The sequence below is a fragment of the Muscardinus avellanarius genome (assembly GCF_963383645.1).
Source record: "Muscardinus avellanarius genome assembly, chromosome: X".
Taxonomy (NCBI): domain Eukaryota; kingdom Metazoa; phylum Chordata; class Mammalia; order Rodentia; family Gliridae; genus Muscardinus; species Muscardinus avellanarius.
This window is the reverse complement of record NC_137792.1, coordinates 34,668,073-34,687,930: the sequence shown is the minus strand read 5'-3', so window position 1 is coordinate 34,687,930 and position 19,858 is coordinate 34,668,073. Positions and strand designations below refer to the sequence as shown.

Genomic DNA, 19,858 nt, shown 5'->3' with positions numbered 1-19,858 from the left:
TGAGAGACCGAGACAGGGGGATCAACTTAGCAAGGCCCTGTTTCAAAAGAAACAATAAAAAGGGCTGGGGGTGTAGTTCAATGATAGAATGTCTCTGGGTTCAATGCTAAGTACCAAAAAAGGCCCCCCCCCAAAAAAAAAACCCAGTAAACATTTCTCAGTGCTCTGGAGGCTCAGGTAATCCAAGAACAAGGCAGATTCAGTGTCCAGTGAGGGCTCACTTCCTGGTTCGTAGATGACCATCTTCTTGCTGTGTCTTCACGTGGTGGGAGGAGTCGGAAGCACTCTGGGGTATCTTATGGGAGCATTGTTTCAATCAGCATTCTCACTGCTGTGAACCAAACACCTGACACACACAATACTTAGAAAACTGAAGATTTGTCGGGCATGGTGGTGCATGCCTGTAATCTCAGTGCTTGGGAGCCTGAGACAGGAGAATCGCTGGTTGGAGGACAGCCTCAGCAACTTAGCAAGATTCTGTTTCAAAACAAAAATATATATAAGGGATAGGGGATATAGCTCAGGGCTAGAATGCCCTAGGGTTTGATTCTCCATTATGAAGAAGGAGAAAGAGGAGGAGGAGGAGGAGGAGGAGGAGGAGGAGGAGGAGGAGGAGGAGGAGGAGGAGGAGGAAAGGAAGGAAAAATGGATGGGAGAAAGGAAAAAAGGGAGGGATGGAGTAAGGGAGAGAAAGAAAGAAAGAAAGAAAGAAAAAGAAAGAAAGAAAGAAAGAAAGAAAGAAAGAAGAAAGAAAGAAAGAAAAGAGAAATAGAAATCTGAAGAATTTTTGCTGCTAGATCTGGAGATTTCAAAAGATAGACAGACAGACAGACAGACAGACTATTTTATGCAGGCTGCCAAGCAAGAACCAGGCCTGCAGGTCCTTAGGGCATGATGGTGGGAAGTAAAGAGAACAAAAGATCAGAGAGAGGGGGTCAGATGCTGTACTTGGCCACATCCCCAAAGATCCTGGCTGGAGTCTCCCCAGCACACACAGTCCCCAGCCACGGCCCACAGGGACCCACCTCTGAGCATGGCGGCCTCCAGGGTATGAGGGCCAGGAGACATTTTACTCCCACTCACGAAGGCTCCATCTTCATGACCTGTCACCTCCCAAAGCCCCACCCCTTAGTGCCATCCATTTGACGGACTTGGTTTCCACGTATAAACTGGGGATGGAGGACACAAATGCTCAGTCCATAGCATGTGCAAACAGCAATAGATCAGACCTGAGAATCACAGATGGCACTCAGAGACAGCAGAGAGCCAAGGGCCAGCTCTGCGCTCCCTGTGAGGCGCTGCTGGAGCTGTTTCTAGAACATTTACCTCTTCCTTTTTTTCTTTTTTCGTGGTACTGGGGATTGAACCCAGAGGCATTCTACCTCCGAACTATACCCCCAGCCCCATTTCTTTTTTGTTTGTTTGTTTTTTTTTTTTTTTTTTTTTTTGTGTGTGTGTGTGTGGTACTGGGGATAGAATCCAGGGACATTCTACCTCCAAGCTACACCCTTAGCCCTATTTAGCCCTATTTTTTTTTTTTTGTGGTACTGGGGGTGAAACCCAGAGGATTTCTACCTCCAGGCTATACTCCCAGACCTATTTTATATTTTATTTGGAAACAGGGTCTCACTAAGTTGCTGAGAGCCTCACTAAGTAGCCGAGGCTGGCTTCGAACCTGCACGATCCTCCTGTCTCAGCCTCCCAAGAGCGGGGATTACAAGCGCGCACCACCATGCCCGGCTTCCCAGCCCTATTTTTTATTATCTTTATTTTGAAAAAGGGTCTCACTAAGTTGCAGACGGCCTCACTAAGTAGTAGCTGGGGCTGTCCGCAAAACACCATCCTCCTATCTTCAGCCCCCCAAATACTGAGATTACAAGCTTGTGGGCCACGCCCAGCTCTATTTTTTCTTCTTATTTTGAAACAGGGTCTCACTAGGTTTATGAGAGTCTCACTACTTGCTGAGGCTGGCCTCGACCTGCAATCCTCCTCCTGTCTCAGCCTCCCAAATACTGGGATTACAGGCATGCACCACTACGCCTAGCTTCCCCGTTGTCATTTTGGAACTCCACTCAAACCATCTGTGTGGATTTCTGTTCCTTGCAACGGAACTATCGTCAATTATCGTGGACATTTGATACTAGAAAAGGTGCCATCTTTTAAGTGCTTTTTCTACATTTAGGGAATTTCCTACCTTACAGGTCCTACCTCCTTAGGATGGAAGCCAGGAACCCTCTTTTCTAAATTCCCAGACATGTGACCTAGCTTTGTCGAGCAGACCCCCAGTGAGACTTGGATTCAGAGGTGGTACCATGTAAAAACCATTTTCTGGCTAGAATGTCAGCAGCCGCATCTGGCTTTCAGTCTTACGTGGTGGAGTTGATGGCACCCAGCGCCTAACCTGATTCCCCTGAGCTTACAGTGGCAGCAGGTCCCGCTGGAGTGGCCACTTCCTGATACGGGCACTGCTCCTGGCAGCGTGGCCTCCAATCAGGAAGCCTGGGAACCCATACTGTCCCCAAATAAACTCTTGTTCAGCTTCAGTGACCAAGAATGAGTTTTGTGGTTTGCAATAAAATTGTTGAGCAAGAGCTCAAGACAAGGGCTATTGTTTGGGTCTGAACTGTTCTGCAGAATCCCATGCACGAAAAGTTTTGTCACCAGCCTATGGCACTACTGGAAGATGGTGGAATTATTTTTTGCAGGGGGTAATTGGAGGAAATTAGGTCATTTGGAGTGTGCCTTTGAAGGGGATATTGGGACCCAACCCTCTCCCCTTTTTTGGTACCAGGGATTGAACCCAGGGACATTCTACCTCCAAACTATACCCAAGGCCCTTTATTTTTTACTTGGAAACAGGGTCTTGTTAAGTTGCTGAGGGTCTCACTAAATTGCTGAAGCTGGCCTGTGATCCTCCTGCCCCAGCCTCCAAGTACTGGGATTACAGGTGTGCACCATCATACCTGTCCCCCCTTGCTCTCTGCTTCCCAGCTCCCATGAACTAAACATTCCTCCTCTACCATATGTTTCTGCCATGGCATGCCGTGCTACCACTGACCCAAAGCAGCATGGCCGACTGACTATGGATTGGAACCTCTACAGCCATAAACCAAATAAAACTTTCCCCCAAGTTGTTTATCTCGCCTGATATTTGTAATGGTGATGGAAAGCTAATACAGCAGGTTCACCTTTGTTCCGTTAGTGCCATTTCCCTCCTTGTGAACCCTCTTCCTTGCCCCTGAAAAACCATATGAACCCTTCATGTTGACAGAAAAAAAGACTAATTCAGGACCAGGCGGCACCCCTCAACCCAAACAAAACTCCTTGTCATTCATTGACAGGTATTATGGATCTAGAATGCCCCCTGGAGAGCTCAGAGGTGATCTCATTGAATCATGAGGATTCTAATCTCATTGGTGGATGGATCCATTGTAATGGATGTACTGGGTGGTAAACTAGGCAGGTGGAGTGTGACTGAAGGGGGTGGGTCACTGGGGGTGGCCTTAGAGACTATACATATGTCCACAGACTCCCTTCTCACCCTCCCCGTCTGCTTCTGGCCTCTATGATGTGAGAGCAGACTCCCTCTGCTTGTGTCTCCCTGCTCCCCATACCATGCCCTGAGCTCTGCAGGCTTCACCTGGCCTAACATGGACGAAACCTTCTGAAACCTCTAGAACTCTGAGCAAACAAATCTTCCTTCCTCTAAGTTGTGGTCATCAGGTAGTTGGGGTCACAGCTGTGAGGATGCTGACTGCAACAATAGGAAAGATATAACAACAGTGAATGAAAAATTATTTGCTATATCAGTTTTTATATATCTAAATGAAAAGAAGCCTCTCCCAGATTCAGCAGTGATCATTTTGAAAACAAATTTCCTTGGCCTTACGGAGCTAAGTTGCAAAAGAATATCCTAGCCAGAAAGCCATTTACCAAATTAAAACAAAGATTGCAGCTTTCAAGAAGAAAAAGTCAACTCATTTGGCAGTGCTTAGCAGACTCTCTTCTCACTCTGGTATTTTGGGGAAGGATCCATCTGGAAATAGAAAAAGGCTTCAGTTGCCCCTATTTCCAATCAGAGGAACAGAGAAGGGAAGATGAGAAATGCTGCGGGATGGGCCTGGACTCAGGACTGGCCCCTGTCTTAACTCCAGGATTCCTATGCAGCCTTTCCAGAACATTCCATCTTGAAACACTTTTATCATAACCTCTCATAAACCCCGAGGTCAGTAATTCTCTGCTCTCCCTTAAGACTTTTGCCTTTAGCCTCAGACAACCTCTGTCTGTCAGTTTGCTCATCTGTAACTCGTGGCCAGCTATGAGGAACAGATGCACCGTACAGCTTGTGACAGCTGTCAAAGCACTGGGCCAAGCTCAAAGTGGGCTCTATGAGCCACTCATCACAGGATTAAGGCCCATCGAGAGACAAATCCTTCAAGGACCAGCTGGAAATCGGCCTCAGTGTAGAAAGCAAGACACCAGGTGTTAAGGTTTAGATCTTAAACCTCTCCCAAAGGCCCATGTGTTAAAGGCTTGGTCACCGGCCTATGGCACATTTGGGGGTTAGTAGAACCGTAAGGGGTGGAGCCTAGATGAGGGAAGTTGAGTCTTTAGGGGTGTGCCCTTGAAGGGGATATGGGGACCCCTGCCCCTTCTTCTCTCTCTCTGCTTTCTGGATACCACCTCTGCCTCACCATAGGCAGGCCCAAAAGTATAGAGCCAACCAGTCATGACCCAAAACCTCTAAAACTGTGAGACAAAAGAAACTTTACCTCGTGTGTGTGTTTGTGTGTGTGTGTGTGTGTGTGTGCTTAATTTTTGTGGCTCTAGGAATTGAAACTAGAATTATTATACCTCCAAGCTACATCACCAACCATATTTTATTTTTATGTGGAAACAAGGTCTCATTAAGTTGCCGAGGGCCTCACTAAATTATTGAGGCTAGCCTCAAATCTTCAATCTTCCTTGTCTCAGCCTCCCACGTACTGGGATTACAGACAGGTGCCACTACATCCAGCTCTCAAAACGTTTCCTCTTTATAAATTATTTGTTTTTTTTTTTTTTTTTTTTGGTGGTACTGGGGTTCCTGGAAGCCCTTCTACCTCCGGGCTACACTCCCAGACCTATTTTTTATACTTTTTTATTTGGAAACAGGGTCTCCTAAGCCAGTGCGCGCGGCTGGCTTCGAACCTGCGCGATCCTCCTGTCTCTGCCTCCCAAGCGCGGGGATTACAAGCGTGCGCCATCACGCCCGGCTTTATAAGTTGTCTCCGGTGTTTTATCACAATGATGGAAAGCTGATGAACATACTGGATGTCAGAACACTAAAGTTATTGCTACTGGGAGACTGCAAGAAGGGTCTAGGATGGTGTGCTCCCAGGGCTGCGCATTATAATCTGATGGGGAGCTTTTAAAATACACTGCCCAGGCTGGGCATGGTGGCACACGCTTGTAATCCCAGCACTGAGGAGGCTGAGACAGGAGGATCGCAGTTCGCGGACAGCCTCGGCTATTTAGTGAGGTCCTTTGCAACTTAATGAGACCCTGTTTCAAAGTAAAGAATAAAAATAGGGCTGAGGGTGCAGCTTGGAAATAGAATGCCCCTGGGTTCTATCCCCATTAACACACACACACACACACACACACACACACACACACACACACCGCCCAGGCCAATTACATCAGGATCTTCAAAACAGGGACCAGTCATTGGTATTTTTAATGTTTTACAGTTGATTCCAAAGTCAAAAGTCAAAATGCAACCAAAGTAAAAACAAAGAAAGAAAAAAGCAAGGGAATCAATGTTATAAAAATGGGATTGAAGCCAGGTGAGGTGGTACATGCCTGTAATCCCAGTACTTGGGAGGGTGAGCCAGGAGGAGCACAGGTTCAAGACCAGCCTTGGCAAGTTAGTGAGCTCCTTAGCAGCTTAGTGAGAACCTGTTTCCAAATAAAAATTAAAAAGGACTGGAGGGAAGGGGTGACTTCCAGGTAGAATTCCTCTGGGCTCTGTTCCAGAGGTAGACCCCCTCCCCCGGGTTTGATCCCTAGTACCACACAAAAAATATTATGCTGAGTAAAATAAGCTAATTGTATGATTCCCTTTATAGGCAATGTTCAGAATGAGCCAATCCATAAAGACAGAGAGCAGATCAGTGCTGGCCAGGGGCTGAGGAGGGGGATGAACCAGCAGCGACCGCTTGACAGTAAGCTCAAGGTTTATCTTTGGAGAAAATGAGAAATGTCTTGGAACAAGATAGAGGTGACAGTTGCACAACATGGGGGATGAGACAAGTGTCACTGAATCGTACACTTCAAAAATGCTTGTGGTAAACCGGGCATGGAGGCGCACGCTCGTAATCCCAGCATCCGGGAGGCTGAGACCAGAGGATCACGGTTCCCCGACAGCCTCAGCTACTTAGGCACTCGGCAACTCAGTGAGACCCAGTTGCAAAACAATAAAATATAGGGCAGCAGCCCCTGGGTTCCATCCCCAGACCCACAAAAAAAAATGCTTATGGTAAATCCTATGCGACATTTACCCCCATTTTATTACAAAAATGTTACAAAAATGTCCCTGAATCCGGGCAAATACCAGAAGTTCATCGAAGCTTATGTGTCCCGGTGGGGTGCACAGGCCAGTCCCCCCACATCCCCCAGTTCCACTGCGGGGAAGCAGCAGTGGCCGTACCCCACATGCCCAACAGAATGACGTCTTAATGCAGACCAGCTGAGGAGTTTCTCTCCGGAGGCCCTGGGCTTTGCAAGCGTGTGTTTTTCCCCCTCGAGGTTTGCAAGGCAAGCAGTTCAACATGGAATTTCCAACCACAGACCAAGTTCGGAATGCTGCTTTATTCTCCTTGTCTTAAAAGAACTTGTGCCTCATGCAACCAAAATAGCATGGGAAAATATGATCAATTTTCTGGTTTCAGCAAAATCTATTCAGCCACTTTGGCACTAAAAAATCATTCCCTTCCCACTCCTGGCAAATGCTACCCCAATTGCTCCTCAGGCCAAGGCCCAGTGGTGGATTTTTCAAAACACTACTGGCTCAGGGAAACAGAAGTGCAGCAGAGGAGGCCATTCCCTGGCCTCTCGCCTCACCTGACCCCACAACTACTTGTTTTACACACCATGCACGTATTAGTATGTGTGTGGTGTGTATCCGTGTGTGTGGGGGGGGGGGGTGAGGGGTGTGGTGCTGGGGAAGGGCATTCTACTCCCAAGCTACCCCTCCAGCCATATTTTGTTGTTTTGTTTTGTTTTGTTTGAAACAAGTTCTTACTAAGTTGCTAAGGCTGACTTCAAACCGGTGGTCCTCCTGTCTCAGCCTCCCATGTATTGGTATTACAGGTGTGTGCTGCCACGCCCTGCTTTTAGGTGTCATTTTTGATGAGAAGAAAGTAAGATGGATTACTTTCAGGGAGAGCTTTGCTGGCTGGGTCCTGAAGGATAGAGATAGCTCTCTGAAGAGGTGGTCTGCTAAGGGCCTCCAAGGCCTTGTGGATGGAACTCAAGGGTGAAGATCTGTCCCATCTGAGAAAGAGGGTACAAGGCGAAGACCTCCAGGCCTAGGGACTGGTAACTGCTCTGCCACGGCCTGTTTATTAGAGTGTATCTCCAAAGAGGTGGTAAGGCCTCTTTGGTTCTTTTCTTTATAAAGTACTCAACCTCGGATATTTTGTGTGTGTGTGTGTGTGTGGTACTGGGGATGGAACCAGGGGCTTTCTACCTCTGAACTACACTCCTGGCCCTATTTTTCCTTATTTGGAAACAGGGTCTCACTAAGTTGCTGAAAGCCTCACTAAGTAGCTGAGGCTGGCTTCGAACCCGTGCGATCCTCCTGTCTCAGCCTCCCGAGCGCGGGGATTACAAGCGTGCACCATCACACCCAGAAGGTATTTTGTTATGGCAACAGAAAACAGACTAAGACTACCCAGTAGATGGTAATTAGGTCACTGAGGGTCCCATCCTTGGAAGGGATTCATGTAGTTCTCAGTCTGTCAGGAAATCCTACAAGAGCAGGTTGATATGAGTCTGGCACCTTCCCTCACTCCTTGCTTCCTGACCCACCATGCAGTCTCTTCCTCTCACAAGGCTCCTACCACAAGGCATTCACCAAAGCTGGGCAGATGTTTGGTGCCATGCTTTTGAACCCCCCCAGAACTGTAAGCCAAATAAACCTCTTTTCCTTTTTTCTTTTTGGTTCTGTGGATTAAACCAGCAGCATTCTACCTCCAAGCTACAGTGTAGCCCTTTTAGTTTTATTTTGAAACGGTCTCGCTAGGTGGCTGAGAGTCTCGTTGAGTTGCTGAGACTATCCTTGAACTTACAATCCTCCTGTCTCAGCCTCCCATGTACTGGGATTACAGGAGTATACCACCACACTCAGCTAAACCTCTTTTTTTTATAAAGTATCCAACCTCAGGTATTTTGTTATAGCAACACAAAACAGAATAAGACATACCCCTAACTGGAAGCAACATAAATGTCCAACAATGGGGGAATAGATAACCAGTATATCCATAAAAGGGAATAATATTCAGAAGCAAACAGAAGGAACTATGGGCTTGTGCAATGACATTGGGTTAATCTCACACACTTATTGTTCAGTAGACCACAGTACCTGACTCTCCACAGTGAGGAGTTTATTCCACTTTGAGGAGTCTTTCTCTCCCTATAGCCCTCATTTATTCTTTTAAATCAAATTTATCAAAGTATAACTTGTAATAAAATGTACCCATTTTTGTGTACAGTTCAACAAACGAATATGTATATATTCACCATCCCAATCAAGATTTAGAACATTTGTAATCTCATTTCCAGAATATTTCCTCATGTCCTTTTGGTTGTTGTTTCTTTTGCTTTTGTTACAAGGAATTGACCTTCAGGTCCATTCTACCTCCAAGCTACACCCCAGCCCATTTTTGTTTTGAAACAGGGTCTCACTAAATCGCTACCTCACCCCTGTGATCCTCCTATCTCAGCCTCCCAAGTATCAAGATTACAGGTATATGCCACTATGCCCTGCTTTCAGGTCACTTTAATATCAGCCTTGGCTCCAGGCAACCACTGATCTGCTTTCTGAACCATAGATTTGTTTTGTTTTGTGGTGCTAGGGATTGAAGTCAGGGTATTATAAATCTAGACCTTTGAACTACACTTCCCAGCCCAATGTGATTTGTGTGTGTGTGTGTGTGTGTGTGTGTGTGTGTGTGTCTATGTGTCTGGGTGTGTGAGTGTGTTACTAGAGATTGAATCCAGGGCCTTGCACATGCCGAGCAAGCACTATACCATTTAGTTAGCCCTTTTTATTTTTATTTTTATTTTGAGGTAGTGTCTTGCCTCAAAGCTGTGATCCTCCTACCTCAGCCCCCCAAGTAGCTGGGATTACAGGTCTGCATCAACAGAGCCAACTAAATATTTTAATTCCCCCTCACACCCCATACCAGTGCTTGAACCCAGGGACTAGCACATACCAGGCAAATGTTCTACCACTAAGCTACATCCCTAGCCTAGCCTTTAAAAAAAATGCAACTCTCTAGCCAAGTGCAGTGGCTGTAATCCCAGCAACTCCAGAGGCCAAGGCAGGAGGATCACAAATTTGAGGCCAACCGAGGCAATTTAACATGGCCCTGTCTCAAAACTTAAAAAATAAAATGGGACAGGGTGGTGGGAGAAAAGCTAGGGATGTCATTCAGTGGTTAAGCACCCCTGAGTTTCATCCCCAGTTAGGCAAAAAAAAAAAAATTGCTGAGCCAGGCGTGATGGCACAGGTTTATAATCCCAGTACTTGGGAGGCTGAGACAGGAGGATCCAGGGTTCACAGCCAACCTCAGCTACTTAGTGAGGCCCTCCACATCTTAGTGAGACCCTGTTTCAAAATAAAGAATAAAAAATAGTTCTGAGGGTGTAGCTGGGAGGTAGAATGCCCCTGAGTTCCATCCTCAGTAACACACACACACACACACACACACACACACACACACACACACACATTGCAATTCCCATCCTCTTGGAAGTAAACCTATTGTTACTGAGTAAAGGCTCTAATGTATGATCAGCATCTAGTCCCTCTGCGCACACAGATACATGAAACCGACGATACAGATGCCATAGCCTTTATTAGTCCAGCGCACTTCTCCCAGGCAGCTCCCTCCTCCACCCCCCTGTCGCAGGGTGCGGGGAAGGGGGTGGGTGGGAGAGCCTTCCACGAGTGCAGAAGTCTGACTCTCTGAGATAGCAGCGTCTTCCTTAAATTGAGGGGAGTGGTCTCCGTGGGAATCACAGAGTTCTGCGGGGTAAGGAGATGGGTCCTTCCTGCCTCCTGGCTTCCAGCCCCGCCCCCTGCACCCGTGGGGACTTAAACCTAACATCTAATCCCAGAGGCTTCCTGTTCAACCCCCAACCATTATTAAGCACCTACTATCCTTTAACACAGCAAGATGCACAAACGCTGACTCTCTTTAAACACTCGGTACAGGTCAAACCAGCTGTGAGGGACCCTGGAGAGCAAGGGAAGGAATTTGCATGTTATGGCGTGAACAACAGGAAGACTCCGGCTGGGCTGACACAGGTGCAGGTGGAGGTGTTTACACTTAGCCATCTGAGGGAAGAGGCCCTCAGGCACCTCTAGGAGGCCTGCCTGTCCCAACAAGGAGAAGCTTTTGTTCTGGTTTAGCCCGAAATTTCCTTTGCTGTGAGTCACTTTTTCTCTTCCCTCCCTCTCTCTTTTTTTTTCTTCCTTTCTTCTTTTGAATATTAGGGATCGAACCCAGGTTTATTCTACCTCCACACTACACTCCCAGCCCTTTTTACTTATTTATTTTTATTTTGAATCAGGGTCTGACTAGGTTGCTGAGGGTTTCACTAAGTTGCTGAGACTGACCTCAAACCTGTGATCCTCCTGCCTCAAGCCTCCCAAGGACTGGGATTACAGGTGAAAGCCACCATGCCTGATTATGTGTCACTTCTGATCCCCCAAAGTCTTGTTTTTCAAGGCTCATTCGATCTTTTTTTTTTTTTTCCCAACCAAGGAGGCAGAGCTCCATCTCTGCCTGCTTCCCGGGAACATGTTGTCCCTCTTGCTTGTAACTTGTCACCAGAGAGATCTTCTCTATGCTGCTAGAATGTGTTTTACATGACAGCTCCAGGGGGTGTGCAGACGGTCATTCATTTTAAGTGCATCTATTGTTAGCAAATTTGTCACAAGCAGTCTGGATGTCTTTCAGGTTTCTGCAGCAGGGACAGCTTCTGTGTTTGCAGCATGCAGGCTCTGAGTCCCTTCTGCAGTCTCTGAGGAACGGCAGAGCTTTCAGTGTGCACTGAAATGATGAGGCTGGCTCTTGGAAGCAAACATTCTGTCCCCAAGACTTAATCAAACTTGTTATCTTTTCTAGGTAAGAGAAACGGCAAGAAGCCACTGTTGGTAATAATATAAATGTCACCCTCTGGCCTGTGGAGGCTCCTCGAGGTAGGAAGTCCTGTCCTATTTATCATAATGTTCTCTATGCCTTTTTCCAATTTTCTTCTCATTTATTTATTGGATCTTCCATAAAGGAATGTTAACTTTCTCAAGGAAAAAGACCATGCGGTTATATTTCGCATAGTATTGAGCATACTGGAAGCATATTGTATATCACTTGTTTGAATAGAGCAAGTTCTACTTTTGTTAAACTTTTTTTTTTTTTTTTTTTTTGGTGGTACTGGGGTTCCTGGAAGCCCTTCTATCTCCGGGCTACACTCCCAGACCTATTTTTACATTTTTTATTTGGAAACAGGGTCTCATAAGCCAGCACGCGTGGCTGGCTTCGAACCTGCGCGATCCTCCTGTCTCTGCCTCCCAATCGCGGGGATTACAAGCGTGCGCCACCACGCCCGGCCTTTTTAAAACTTTTTTGTGGTATTAGAGATGAAACCCAGGGGGGAGGTTCCACTTCTGAACGACACCCCCGGCTCTATTTTTTATTCTTTATTTTGAAACAGAGTCTCACTGAGTTGCAGAGGGCATCACTAAATAGCTGAGGCTGTCCAGGAACCATGAACCTCCTGTCCCAGCCTCCCTAATGCTGGGATAACTGAAAGGTTCCAGCAGCCCCTGCCCCGCAGGGGGCGGGGCCGGAAGCTATGAGGCGGGGCTCTGTGATTCCGAGAGGGGACCATGCCTCTAAAATTAGAGAGAGAAGAGAGGAGCCCGATAGAGACAGAGAGACGCACTCTCCCCCACCAGCCCCCGCTGCCCGCGGGGGCTGGCGGCCGACTCCCCACGAATAAAGGCATCCATACAATCTATAATGGATCTCCGCGTGTATCTGTGAGCGAAAGGGACCCGCCATATATTTCAATAACAAGCGTGAGAGCCACCCAGTACGGCCTCAAGTTGTACTTTTTGAAGTGGGGAAGGGTAAGAAAATTCAGCCAGGTGTGGTGACACACGTCTATAAATCCTAGCAACTTGGGGAACTAAGGCAGGAGGATTGCAAGTCAGAGGTCAGACTGGGCAACTTAGACCCTGTTTCAAAATTTTAAAGGGCTGGGGATGTAGCACAGTGGTAGAGTGCCACTGGGTTCCTTCCCCAGTACCTCAGGGGGGAAAAAAAAACATAAGAAAATTTTATCATTTAGAATGATCTGATAAAATGTTCTCTATTAGTACCGCATGCGAAGGTATAGATCATCATCACACCCTCAAATAATTACATTCACTTGAGAGTCAGAAAAACAGACTCTGTGTCAAATCACTTACTGAAGAACTTAAATTCTTTTCTTGGGCTAGCTCAGATTTGAGCAGAGCTAGGAAAAATATTTTGTGATGAATGTTTTGTTTTTACCATGCTGAGGATAGGACCCAGAGCCTTAAGCATGCTAAGCACAAACTCTACAATAGCTACAGCCCCAGCCCTTTCTTAGTATATAAAATACTTAGAACAGCCAGGCACAGTGGTATACATCTGTAATCCCAGCACTTGGGATGCTGAGAAAGGAGGATTGAGGCCAGCCTCAGCAATTTAGCAAGATCCTGTTTCAAAATAAACAATTGAAAAAAGGACTGGAGGTGTTGCTCAGAGTTAGAATGCCCCTGGGTTCAATCCCCAATGCCCTCCCAAAAAAGAGAAAGAAATGCATATAACAGGACAAAAAAGCTTTGAAAAATAATTTTAAACATCTATAGTCCCACAATTCCAACATCTTTTATTTTTTATTTTTTCTTTAGGAAGATGGTTATTGGGGGTGGGTACTGGGGATAGAACCCAGGAGCATTCTACCTCCAAGCTACACCCCCAGCCCTATCTTTTATTCTTTATTTTGAAACAAGGTATCACTGAGTTGTGTTACGGTTTGAATGGTGGGGGTTCTTTTTCTTATTCAACTAAGGTTGGTTGAATAGAAAAATTAAAACAGGCAGCTCAGTGAAGCTTTAACAAACCTTTATTACAAAATTAGGAAATAGAGCAGTAAGAAATAGAGAAGAGAAAGAAAAAGCAGCATGCTGACCCGCATGCTGGAGAGCCCAAAAATGGAACTCCGGCCCCTTTTGAGGACCCCAACCCTTAAATAGATTTTGTATTGGTACCTTCCTCATCAGCGTTACCAGGGCAATGGGCTAGTTACTTATTCCTTAGCCAGGTGGTGCCTCTTTGTCTCCCCACAGTGCACTTCCTAAGTGCAAGGGTCAAGAATCTACCTGGCCCTGGGCTCTATTGTATTGGGCAGTATTGGTTGCTCATCAACTAGGGTGCTCTGAAGCCGCACACAAAGTTTACCTTTCCTATGCCCGAGCCGGATCCCAGAGGAGAGGAGGGAAACAGAGGCACCAGGTGCCTCCATTGTAATTTTAGAGCTAATGGCTTCAGTTGACTCTAAGGCTTTTACTATAGATAGGTTAATGATTAGAATGAAGGGCAAAGAAAAAGAGGCATTCTGCATTGTAGTCGCTGCAGCCCTCTCCCTGCCTGAGAGCCTGCACAGCACCTAAGCTCTGACTAGATTTTACACTTTGGAAATTATCAAAGCAATTTTCCAATACTGTCACATTAATACATTTTGATGCCTCTTCCCAATACTGGTACAAGTTGCAAAGGACCTCACTAAGTAGCTGAGGCTGTTCGCAAACCATGATCCTGTCTCAGCCTCCCAAATGCTGGGATTACAAGTGTGCGCCACCATGCCCAGCTTTATTCTTTATTTTGAAACAGGGTCTCACTGAGTTGTAAAGGGCCTCACTAAGTATCTGAGGCTGTCTGCAAACTCCGATCCTCCTATCTCAGTCTCCTAAATGATGGGATTACAAGTGTGCACCACCACGCCTGGCCAGGAAGTTAGTTTTTTAAATAAATTTTTGTTTCTAAAAAAATAAGCTTAGAATAATGTGCCTAGGAAACCACTGTTGACTCAGAGGCAGAATGCCCCAGGGTTCTATCTTTAGTACCACAAAAAGAGAGACAGACAGACAGACAGACAGACACCGGGTTTGTAATCCCAGCATTTGGGAAGCTGAGACAGGAAGATTGCAGTTCGCAGACAGCCTGAGCTACTTAGTGAGGCCCTTAGCAACTCAGTGAAACCCTGTTTCAAAATAAAAATAAAAATAAAAAAATAGGGCTGGGGGTGTAGCTCACAGGTTGAATGCCCCTGGATTCCATCCCCAGTACCGCAAAAGAAAAAAGGAAGAAAGAAAAACACTGTAGTTTGGGGTTATGATACTAATAAATTCATATCTGAGATTAGAATAAGGAAATCACCAAGAAGATTACTTCATATATTTGGCTCAGGGGTTTGGATTTTAAACAAACAAGTGGGAGGGATCCCAACCACTTGCTGTTTGCTCTCCCTCTCCATCTCCTCCCCACAGTCACACCTGCAGTGAAATCTGATCAGGAGTGTCCCTATACAGCTGTCACTGGAAGACTGCGCTCCCACTGCAGCAGCACTCACCATGCAGAAGCAGGACCAGCATCTCTTATGTACCTGGTGCCTTAGGACCAGCGCCTCAAGCACCTTGTGACTCAGGACCAGCACCTCATGCACCTGGTGCCTTAGGACCAGCCAGCTGTGGGATCTCTGCCTGGAGAGAGAAAGCACAGGTGGCCAGGTGCCTGGGAGGGGTCCCTTAAGAACTCTTCCCCACCTCCAAGCTTCCTCCAAAGTGCCCAGCCTTTGTGTTCTCCTCCCACTTTTTATTTTTACGTGGTTTGGGTCCTAGGGATTGAACCCAGGGGTATTCTGCCTCCAAGCTACACCCTCAGCCCTATTTTTTCTTTTTATTTTGAAACAAGATCTCCCTAAGTTGCAGAGGGACTCATTAAGTGGCCGAGGCCGGCTGTGGACCTGTGATCCTCTTCTATCTCAGCCTCCCAGGTACTAGGATTACAAGCGTGTGCCACCACGCCCAGCTTCCTCTTCACGTTTATTCCTCCCCATAACAACTCTGGTGTTAAGAGAAACCATTGACAACAATCAGAAGCTTCCCCCAAATTGACAGCTTAGATTTGGAAACCCTTCACCAGGCTAAGGCCCTGACAGTCACTTAGATGGTATCATTGACAACCCAGCAAGAAAAGGGACAGAAGAGAAGTCCCTGATTGCCGCTTACCTTCCTGGGGGTCTGCCTGGTCCTGAGCCTCCAAGGTGCCCCTGGGCTCCCCCAGAGGCACCTCCATCTCCCACAGATGCTGAAACGGACCTGACAAAGAAGCAAAGGCTGGGGCAGGGAGTGAACAGGGGGTGAAGGGAACAGTCGCGGCGCAGGTTTGAGCGCTTATATATTTTTTTCTTTCTCCAGATTTAATGGCAGGAAAATCCTCTGTATCAGAGGAGGATTAACAGAGATTGAAAGAACGTGTCTGCCTTTCCAGTCGCCCGAGCCCCTGGCAGATTTTGCTGACACACCAATCGGCTTTATCCCCAGGCCTTGGCCACCCAGCCCTCGTGCCCTCTCCATCTGCTTGGGCCCCTTCCCCCCTCAGACCCTCCCCAGACCCTGTCCCCTGGCCTGACCCCAGCCGCCAGCAATATGCGGCCACAAATTGGCTTCCCGCCGCCCGAACAGCATTATCAGCATTTTCAACAAGGACGAGTTATATAACTTGAAGGGCTGGAGCAGGGACAGGGCAGTGGAAAATAATGATGTTTTCCCAAAGTGCAGCCTGCTGCTTGCTTTTCCATGGAGTGGTGGACAGAGGACAGTCCCAAAACAGACCAGGGTGGGGTGCTTTGACTCCAGCAAGGATAGAGGCCGGGCTTTGGTGTTGAGGCTCACAGCCATGGCCCAAGGCAGCAGGGCCAGGGGCCATGTTCAGGATCTTGCTGAGGGTTCTCAACCCCACCAGTGTTGCAGTGTACCCACGCGAGACAAATTATCCAGTGCCAATTAAGTTCGTAACGGTCACACTTTAATATTAAAGATTCGAACCTGGATCCAAGCGCTTCTGTCGGCAAGGGCCACGATTCCAGCAGTGGCATTTCTTATGTACTATTTTGCAAAGTCATTCTTATTACATCAGCCTTGACATTCTTTAACCTTTACATGTCTATACATTAAAATTAAAGCAGCTACACAAAGCACACAGATGTTCCTGAAGATAGCAGGGGCAGGTGAGAGAGGATTACCTGAGGGTCACCTGAGAGGGGGTCACATGAGAGAGGGTCATATGAGAGAGGGTCACCTGAGAGAGGGTCACCTGAGAGATCGCTTGAGAGAGGGTCTGTGCCTGGATACAGGGGTTGAGCTGGGTTGCGGGCTGCCACTCCCTTTCTATCCTGGGAACCTTTTTGCGAGCTATTCCCACCCTGCGCCTGACTTTTTAGAACTTTAGTTAAGATGGAGACAGGCTGTAAATCGGAGTCAGTATTATTCAGGGCTGGGCTAAAACTCTATTAAAGCACACTCTCTAAAAACACTCTTAAGTTATTAATTACACCATATTGATTCACATCACAACACATTTATATTATTAATTCAAACCAAAACCTGAGCTGGGTGTGGTGGCATATGTTTGTAATCCCAGCATTCGGGAGGCTGAGACCGGAGGATCATGGTTCACGGACAGCCTCAGCTACTTAGGCCCTCTGCAACTCAGTGAGACCCGGTTTCAAAATAAAGAATAAAAAATAGGGCAGAGGATGTAGCTCGGAGGTTGAATGCCCCTGGGTTTCATCTCCAGACCCGCAAAAAAAAATAAATAAATAAATAAATATTTAATTAAAAATGTAGAGCACAACACAAGGACTGGGTTAAATCCCTTGTTACTAGCCAGGTATTGTGGGGCACACCTGTAATCCCAGTACTTGGGAGGCTGAGACAGGAAGATTGCAAATTTGAGGCTAGTGGGCAGGAATTTAATGATACCCTGTTTCAAAATACAAAAAAAAAAAAAAGTAAATAGGGTTGGTGGTGCAGCCCAGTGGAAGAATACCCAGGGTTCAATATTCAGTACCACAAAAAATAAATAGATAAAATAGAGTCGGGTACAGTGGCACATACTTGTCATCCCAGTACTTGAGAGGCTGAGATAGGATGATCGCAGGTTCAAGGACAGCCTCAGCAAATAGTGAGACTCAACCTAGCAAGACCTTGTTTCAAAATCAAATATAAAATAGGGCTGGGGGTGTAGCTCAGAGATAGAATGACCCTGGGTTCAATCATAAGTGCCACACACACAAGCCCTTTCTCAGTGTGGCCCAGAGACCAGCTGTAGCCGCTGCTCCAGAAGCACCTGGGAGCTGGATAAGAAAGCAGAATCTCAGGGGCCTCCCCCCGGCCAGATCTCTGGAGTGAACATCTGCATTTAAACAGGATGGGTGAGGGAAGATTCCTAAGGCTTTGGGGTTTGGCAAGTCCTGATTTGGGCAGTGGTGGAGGGTGTTAGATCCAGATGGGCTCAGGTGCCTAGCAACTCAGCTGCCCCTATCCCCCTGGTCCCAGCAGACCGACTAATCTGCAGAGGGCTGGGCCTTCTGCTCCATGTTAGGACAACAGTCTCAGGTAGCCATGGTAACCTGCCCAGTTCTGGCTGAGCCAGCCTTGGCCTACCACCACTGATGCGAGGAAGCCTGGAGTTAGTTCCCTTCCCACGACAATGGCTACTGTGCCCTGAGAAATTTTTGTTGTCTTCCATTGGGACCTTGAAACCAAAATATATCTGAACTGGTCTAGCCTGCACTAGGAAGGAAGCAGGAATGGGGATGAGGTAGGGATGTAGGGGAAGATGTCCCACAGGAAGTCCTTATCTTAGGGGCGGACTCACCCTGCTTAGATGGGAGCCTTGCAAAGCGCTCTCTGCGACATTGTGAGGAGTTCTCAGAAAGGGGGAACAAGACTCAGAACAAATGGAGTCCTTGGCATAGATGACGGAAAAGAATTTCAGCATGTGCCAAAGACACAGAGACTTATTTAAGGAAACAGATACATGTTTAGGGGGAAATGTGGGCTAGCTCTAGGGAGAGGGTACCTTGGGGTAAAGCCAGGAATGCACATTCAAGGGAGAATGTGGGCCATCCTGAGAGTGAGAGAAGCTTTAGGGTGCTCAGGCTTTTTTGTTTTAAAGGAAACTTGGGAGACATGGTGCACACCTGCAATCCCAGTACTTAGGAGGCTGAGACAGGAGCAGGTTCAAGACCAGCCTCAGCTACTTTATGAGACCCTGTTTCAAAATAAAGAATAGCCGGGCATGGTGACACATGCTTGTTATTTTACTCCTTGGGAGGCTGAGATAGGAGAATCGTAGGTTTGCGGCCAGCCTCAGCTACTTAGTGAGGCCCTCCGCAAGTTAGTGAGACCTTGTTTCAAAATAAAGAATAAAAAATAGGGCCGAGGATGTAGCTCAGAGGTAGAATGCCCCAGTACTGTAAAAAGAAAGAAAGACAAGAGAGCTGGGTGTGGTGGCGCACGCTTGTAATCCCAGCTCCCAGCGCTTGGGAGGCTGAGACAGGAGGATCACACAGGTTCGAAGCCAGCCTCAGCTACTTAGTGAGGCTCTCAGCAACTTAGTGAGACCCTGTTTCCAAATTAAGTATAAAATGGGTCTGGGACTATAGCCTGGATGTAGGAAAGCCCCTGGGTTCCACCTCCAGTACCACCAAAAAAATAAGAAAAAAAAGAGGAAGAAAGAAAGAAAGAAAGAAAGAAAGAAAGAAAGAAAGAAAGAAGGAAAGAAAGAAGAAATAGGAGCTGGGCATGGTGGTGCATGCTTATAATCCCAGCATTTGGGAAGCTGAGACTGGCGGATCACAGTTCGTGGACGGCCTCAGTTACTTAGTGAAGCCCTCCACAACTTAGTGAGACCCTGTTTCAAAATAAAGAATAAAAATATGGCTGGGGATGTAGCTTGGAGGCCAAGTGCCCCTGGGTTCCATCCTCAGTACTGCAAAAAATAAAAATAATAAAATAGGACTGTAGCTATAGCTCAGAGGTAGAATGCCCCTGAGTTCAATCCCTAGTACTAAAAAAATACAATAAAAATAAGATATAAAATAAAACATGGCTGTGAGTATAGCTCAGAGGTTGAATGTGAGAGAATATAATTATGTCTTTTCTTTTTGTGTGTGTGGTACTGGGGGTGGAACCCAGAGGCTTTCTACTTCCGGGCTATACTCCCAGACCCATTTTTATATCAGTCAAAGGTTCAGAAACAATGCACATTGCATAAAAGATCACTTATTGGTTACCTTACATGTATATGAAACCCATATATCTTTAACTTTATATGCTTTTGTGAAATATTTAGATAAACCTCAGATTGAATATATATATATATATATATGAATAACCATTAACAATTTAGCCTTTAGATGTATATTCATCTATAGTCATGGATATAGAGGTTGTCAAATACCCTTTAGTAACCCAAAGTAATAGCTG

The 19,858-nt window shown here is 46.6% G+C and overlaps 1 protein-coding gene across 1 annotated transcript in view; it reads right to left on the bottom strand.

The window, feature by feature from the left end:
• Positions 1-18,368, bottom strand: part of NYX (nyctalopin) — a gene marked incomplete at both ends in the record, with an annotated part of 32,936 nt that extends 14,568 nt beyond the window's left edge. The window contains 7 exons of the mRNA XM_080718855.1: positions 4,209-4,316; positions 10,456-10,645; positions 14,935-15,064; positions 15,593-15,682; positions 16,609-16,619; positions 18,032-18,160; positions 18,246-18,368. Of these exons, the coding sequence (XP_080574981.1) occupies positions 4,209-4,316; positions 10,456-10,645; positions 14,935-15,064; positions 15,593-15,682; positions 16,609-16,619; positions 18,032-18,160; positions 18,246-18,368 (781 nt within the window). The remainder of the gene's footprint in view (positions 1-4,208; positions 4,317-10,455; positions 10,646-14,934; positions 15,065-15,592; positions 15,683-16,608; positions 16,620-18,031; positions 18,161-18,245) is intronic.
• Between the last annotated feature and the right edge of the window lie 1,490 nt (positions 18,369-19,858).